The sequence below is a fragment of the Camelina sativa genome, chromosome 7 (genome assembly GCF_000633955.1).
Source record: "Camelina sativa cultivar DH55 chromosome 7, Cs, whole genome shotgun sequence".
In the NCBI taxonomy this organism is placed as follows: Eukaryota; Viridiplantae; Streptophyta; class Magnoliopsida; order Brassicales; family Brassicaceae; genus Camelina; species Camelina sativa.
This window is the reverse complement of record NC_025691.1, coordinates 10365750-10372780: the sequence shown is the minus strand read 5'-3', so window position 1 is coordinate 10372780 and position 7031 is coordinate 10365750. Positions and strand designations below refer to the sequence as shown.

General features: G+C 35.2%; 1 protein-coding gene across 1 annotated transcript; it reads right to left on the bottom strand.

The window, feature by feature from the left end:
• On the bottom strand, window positions 2329-5756 carry LOC104700867 (LRR receptor-like serine/threonine-protein kinase FLS2). Its single transcript, XM_019227361.1, has 5 exons — window positions 5385-5756; window positions 5111-5266; window positions 4925-4993; window positions 4683-4757; window positions 2329-4534 (listed from the first exon to the last, which is right to left on the bottom strand). The coding sequence occupies exons 1-5, from the start codon at window positions 5743-5745 to the stop codon at window positions 2391-2393; spliced, it is 2805 nt and encodes a 934-aa protein (XP_019082906.1). The 5' UTR covers window positions 5746-5756; the 3' UTR covers window positions 2329-2390.

Here is a 7031-nt window from a genome sequence, read left to right as displayed (position 1 = left end):
TTTGTTTCCACAACCTTATGATGTTTTATCATCCATTGTTAATCACTGTGTTAACTGTTAACTAATCATTAATCACTTCATATTAAAAAACTGCTACTTGTTTATCTACTTTATTATTATCATAGACTTGACCTATACTTTTCTATACTATCCTTGCGTGGCATGTATATCTATACGTATTTATAAAGTTTGGGGGTATAATATAAGGTAAGTTGGACAAAAAAATAGACCATCACTACAAAAAGAGTAAAAGACTATTGCATGTTAATGAAAAGTGATTGATTTGTATGAAAAATTAAAATAATAAATATATCGTTGATTTGTAAAAACTAATATAAAAAGTGTCACAAACTGTAGTGAAGTAATTCGAAACGGCAGATTTTCTTATATGGGGCTACATGAAAAGTTGAATTTAGCCAAAAAAATTTCAGTCGTTCAACTTCTTCATCCATGGTTAACGTATGAATGAAAAATAAGTCGTGATTTAGTAACCATGGCTAATACAACCGCAATGGTAGATGTATGTGACTAAAAGTCATAGTTAGAAACAAGACACGATATAACTACATAAGTTTAGTGGCTACTCCTACCTACAAAAATATAAAATGCAGCAAATCATAGTCCAAGAAAACTAGCCATTACTTTAAGGTGGCCAAGTGGTGATAGAAATAACACCTAAAACAAAAAAACTTTTTCATTCTGGATGGCTCTACCAGCCTACCACCCACGAAGACATGCTATTTTATAGGGGGTGTAGAAATATAATTGTTGAAAAGTTGTATCATACAACTTGTATGTGTGAAATGATCGGGACATCGACTGTATGTGGTTCCAACGAAAGAACGTCGACAAAGAGGAGTTTAGCTAGGCCGTCTCAGCATTATCTAAAACCCTAGACCAAAAAGAATTTTGGGCCCTTTTCACCTTATAATTTTTTTTTCCTTTTTTTTTTGGGCCCTTTTTGTTAAAGTTTTTTTTATAACAAATCTGGCATGAATCCTTGTAAAATGTACTCTGCCACCCCTTAAGACGGGCTTGAGTTTAACCCGTGTTGCAAACACTAAAGTTAGTCCATGTAAGGTACTACATCCTAGTCCAAGTAAAGGAAGAGAAGATCATCCTAGTCCATGTAAGGTACTACATCCTTGTAAAATGTACTCTGCCACCCCTTATCATAAAAGATAACGAAAAAATATATTAGAAAACTTAGGTAAATTAATACCGTTAGAAGCCATCACGAGGACAATCAAGAGAATGGTGAAGCTGACGGAGTCGAGATTCTTTGCCATTTCTTTTCTTTTTGCTTTGCTTTTGCTGTTCTTTTACTTTCTTCAAGTAACTTAACTTAATTTGATGATACAATAATTCCATGGTTTTGGTGATCTTTTTATAGTCAAAGTTTTGCGACTGTGTTATGATTTTTTAATCTCTATCATCAAATCAGTAGCATAGTTATCATCTAAACCCTTCTTTCAAGTTCATAGTGTCGCCACAATTGTGCATTGTGGTCCTTCATCTTCTAAAGAATAGTGATTTTTTCTTAGTTTGAAATAACTATTGTTTAAGAAATGATACTATTGTATGATTAATTAGTTAACCAAAAGGAAGGTCACGTACGTCCCTGTCTTTGTTGTTGTAAGCACATTTTATATTTCCACTCTTTCTAAATTTTTAAATAACAATTGTTTTAAAATTGATATTGTTGTTATCGACCGAATAAGAACGAATCTTGGCGACATTTAAATTCGATAATGAAAAGCATTCCACTTCATTAGTTAATTCATTAATAAAATTGCAGCAAATGGCGACACTATTTCGTTTCTTTTGATCATCTCCGTTCCATATGCGTTACTCTCATTTGCTGATATTATAGGGTCTCATGGGGCTTTTGGATTCACATGAGCTGAAAAAACATATATTCATATTGTTGTATGTATCACACCCCTAAGCAAACAAATATTAAGGCACCACAATGCTGCTATCTCAGTCACCATATCATTTGAAGTCAATTTTCGAGTGAGATGGAGACTTAAGTCTATGAGACTTTTCCTTCTGTGATGCACATAGCTCTCAACAGTTTGATGGCACTATATATGAGATTTGCAAATCGAATTTTCTTCTAACACCAACTGAATGACCCTATCAAACTTTTCTAACACACATAGAAAAATATTAATGCCTCACTCTTCCAACATATATATAAGGTACTGAATTCAAATATCATTGATGCATTCTGAGCACATAATGATCCTGTGTGTGTGGAGGTCTTGTAAATTACGGAATATCAAATTTGACAAATAGTGCATGACAAACTTTGAACTTTCAATAAGCTTACAAACTGAAACATCATGACATGTAATTTTAAATAACAGTATTGATAATTCACCAAATCAAACATATTTGAAAAAATTGATAAAAGCACTAACGAGGCGAAACCATGCTTGGCGCCAAGGCGAATCAATGCAAAGGAACACAAGAAATATGAACCATATTACACCGTAGGTGGCAGCAAGGCTACAGAGGAAAACCTCCATATTGATTGTTGTTTCACCATCCTCGTTTTGAGATCCAGACTCAAGGAACCCCGTAGCGTTGTTATCATCACAATTTCTGTTTATAGCTGATCCACAAAGAAAAGGATTACCCATGTAGTTGGTTCCATTGAGCGTGGAGAATTTGCCTTGAGTTGGAATGGAGCCTGACAAGTTGTTGTACGAAACATTTAACACAACCATATAGTCTAACTTGGATAGATCTTGAGGTATTCTACCATGCAACACGTTAAATGAAAGATCAACGCTCTCAATGTCAGTTAGATTGGAGAAGCTTTCAGGTATTAAACCTGACAAGGAATTGTGAGATAGATTCAAAGAACGTAACTTCTGAAGATCCCCTAGCTCTTTCGGGATTTCACCACTAAGTTCATTACTTGACAAGTCCAATCCAAACATGAAATCAAAACTTCCTCCAGTGTAAGAATCATACCTACTCTTTGATGCAAAATCAACTATGAACTTCAAATAGTCAGTGTAGCCTCGAGAAAACTCACGTGGTAAAACCAACAACCTAGAATACACCTCCAATTCTTCATCATTAAACCCAACTGAATATGTATTACCATCAGTTGCATAGTCAAAGCCCCTTCCAAACGATACATTGTTTAGACATGAAGGTATAGACCCATCCAATTTGTTGTTGGCAAGATCCAAGATTCTAATGCTTCTTAGAGCACATAGATCCTTAGGAATATGACCAGTTAATCTGTTACCTCTTAACAAAAGAGAGATGACATCTTGGTTGTGGAAGAAGCGTGGGATAGTCCCTGATAACTTGTTATTTCGCAGATCGAGTACCAAGACATCTTTTATCAACGTACTTGGAATTGTTCCAGTGAACTCATTGTCGTGGAGGTACAACAAACTCATGTACTGAGCATTGAAATACATAGGCAAGTTCCCTGAAAACTTGTTTCTAGATAGGTCGAGAATCTTAAGGGCTTCTATGTTAAAAAGGGTGATTGGTACCGTACCTTCCAAGAAATTATTCGAAACAGAAACATACACCATAGGAAAGTGGCCGAACCAACTTGGAAGGACACCTTTTAGATTATTACTCGACAAGTCAAGCACTGATATAGAAGTTAGATTTCTAAATCCACCTGTGATGCCAGTAAATAGATTGTTATTCGCAATCAACACGATCAAGTTCCCGAAGGTTGTTGGTATGGGAAAAAGTTGGGCGTGGAATCTGTTGTATGAAAGCTTCAACGTACCAAGTGAATCACAACCCATGAGAAATTCCCTTGGTAGACTGCCAGATAAGTTATTATGAGATAAGTCCAAGAACTGGAGCATTTTCATCTCACCAAAGGAAGATGGCAAATACCCTTGAAACCCGTTACTTGAGAGATTCAAGTGTATCAGATTTGGAAGCACCTTTCCAATATTCTCAGGAAGATGTTGATCAAAATTATTGTTTGATACATCCAAAATCTGCAAACTGTGATTAACTAATAGTCTTGTCAACTGAAACATGGTGAAAGAGTTGTCCTGCAAAAGCAAAACCCGAAGTTTTGGATATTGCTCCAAAAACCAAGATGGGAATGCTCCGGTGATCAGCTTGTTGTTGGAGAGATTAATTACACGCAGGTCCTTCTGGTGTCCAAGAAAGCTTGGCATTATTTCCAAGTTACAATTCTGTAACTGTATGACACTCAACTGAAACCTCGGCTGCCAAGAGATTTCAGTTTGTACCTGCAGCAAACTAGACCTTGATGAAAGTTTAAACACCTTGAGCTTTGAGAGGTTGGCTAGTAGCTCGAAAGAGAAGAAACCCTCAAAGTCATTATCTGAGAGAGATAAGTACTCAATAGATTCAAGATTCCTTATAAGAGATGGAACCGTCCCATAAAACTGGTTTGAAGAGATATCAAGAACTTGGAGTTTGGTCAAGTTACCAAAACAGTTAGGAAATGGACCTGTAAATTTGTTTTGACTCAGATCAAGCTCCAGTAAATTTTTCAATTGACAAAGTCCTGTAAGAATCAAATGCAAATGCATAAGAAGATGAAAACATTTACCTTCTTCAAAGCTATGTCCATAAATAGTTAATATCTAGGTCATCATGCACAGATAACAATCTAGCTAGCTAACTTAATAATTAGATATGTTATACTAAAATACCTTTCTTTTCCAATGATCCAGAAAAGTCGTTATCGCTCAAGTCCAAGCCTTCAAGGTTACGAAAATTCGCCAAATCTGTGTACAGTAGGGTAAAGAGATATGAAAAGAGAACTTAACTTGTGTCCAAGTTCTATTTTTTCTTGTTTTCGTAACAAGTGTCCAAGTTAAGGTCCTAGCTTGATCTAAATTTTTCGATCTATGAAGATAATGAGAGGTAAAGCAAAAAATTTGCTAGATTTTACCTGGTACTGGGCCAATGAACTTGTTCCCACTTAGATCTAGCAGTTCTAGATTTCTCAAGTTTTTTAGTTCTGCACGTAAAGTTTCTTAAGTTTTAAAACAAGAATAGAGATGAACCGGAAATATGTTCCAAACTAATAATATCAGTCTGTAACAAGTACTCAATAATCACCGGAAAGTGGACATACCTTTGATTGGAAAAGTACCTTCCATAAAGTTTCCATGAAGAATCAAAGTTTTAAGCGAAGAAGCTGGATTTAGAAAGGGTAAGACACTATTATTAACGCCGTTGTTACTTAAATCGAGTATCTCAAGACTTTTCAATCTCCCAAGGCTTTTATAACCTGCCAATAAAAAACCAATGATGTTAAATTATCAATGAACTATGGCTTATACATATGTTTAAAATCAGTGTAAATAGACGGAAAAGTTGGTAAGAGACGGAAGTGAATGATAATATACCATTTATATCATCGAACCAGCCTTGACACCCTAAATTACTTAAATTTAGACTTTGTAATTCTTCAAAGGGATAGAACAAGGAAAGATTTAGTAGTGATGATGATGAATTGTTTGTTTCAATAAAAATGAGGCTGATCACATGCCCGCTGATAAGATCACACTTGACTCCTTCCCATATGCAACAATCGCTATTTGTGTCGTTAGGCCAATCATAAAGATACTCGGATATGTTGAGGTATGACTTGAGCTCCATCAATCCTTTCCTTTCGCTTTCGATGCAACCTCTATACCCATGTACGTGCAGTGATACCATCATCATCACCACCAACATCATGAGACCTGCTGGGGAGAACATAAACATTGAGTATCTCTTATTTGACATTACAACTCTTTCCAAAATTAAAATTAATTTCACGTTGGCAAAGAATATATTATTGATGCCATTATTTGTAAAGACTTTTCCTGAAGACTTTGACTTTGCTGATGAGTCTTTGGCTAAAGAGTTTGACTTCTTTTTTAGATTTAAGGGGATATTTCTTAAATTCTGCTTGACGACCCTGTTTTTAAATAGAAAAAAAGTCAACTCTATACCCAAACTGAAGAGGGACCAACTTGGAACCGTTCATTTTCACTTAAATATGTTAAACTGTTTTTTTTCTTGTCATCTTAGTAATAAGCAAAAAAATAGAGTACAATACCAAAATGCACAAAACATACATAGTTAAGTATTAAGCAACTAAAATTCAACTTTTAAAATAGCAACATCTGATTTCAATTTGGTTTGAGTTTTGAAGTTTACTGTTGGACAGAAAGTGTTTGAATTTAACCCAACCCGCCAGTTCAATCACTAGTTCACGGGGTTTTTAGTGGGCTTTTCGGCTCTATACCGGTCCGGCTTTAGGTAATTTGTATTGGGTTTTCAACCGAGGTTTAAAAACATTGGTTGAAATCAAAACAAAACAAAAATCAGATTATTTTCATCATTCAATATAGTTGCGAAACATTTTAAATAAATTTGGATAAATATCAAATTGTATAATTACCAAACGAGCAATTGGCTCCCAATATTTGACCCTATAATATAAACAACTCAGAATTCCGATACAAATGCTTAATAGTTTTACTGATTTTAGCATGGACATTGAAAAATATTCGACCCTATAAACAAACTAGACGTAGAGTGTCTCTTCCAGTCAACCCAAATGACCGCCATACATATTTGTTTGTTTTACTTTTACACAAGTATCGAAAAGCGCATATCAAACTAGACGTAGAGTGTCACTTCCGGTCTTCCGATCATATCCGATACAACCCAAATTACCGCCATACATATTTGTTTATTTTACATAAATATCGAAAAGCACATAATGCATAATTTGTTCACTTTGTCGACCTGACCACCTTAAGACGTCGGGACCGTGTACCGTCGTCTATCAGATTCATTGCGAATCTTCATCTCAATCTCCATAAAGCCCTTGGCCTTCATCCTATACGTTTTAATCATTCGCAGAACTTGTCTCACATCTACTTTTGATGCTTCAGCTGTCTCCATCATCCGTTCCGCGCTCATTTGCTTTACGTTGTTTGGTTTATCAAGCTCTGCCAAACACAACAAATATTACTCAATTGAAAAAAAAAAAAAAAAAA

Bases quoted from the DNA above. Each gene is read 5' to 3' on its own strand.
- LOC104700867 (XM_019227361.1), bottom strand. From the start codon at position 5,745: ATGTTTATGTTCTCCCCAGCAGGTCTCATGATGTTGGTGGTGATGATG. The intron at 4,758-4,924 runs GTAAAATCTAGC...TACTGTACACAG, and splicing joins GTTCATTGGCCCAGTACCAG to ATTTGGCGAATTTTCGTAAC. The intron at 4,535-4,682 runs GTATTTTAGTAT...TGATTCTTACAG, and splicing joins TGGATCATTGGAAAAGAAAG to GACTTTGTCAATTGAAAAAT.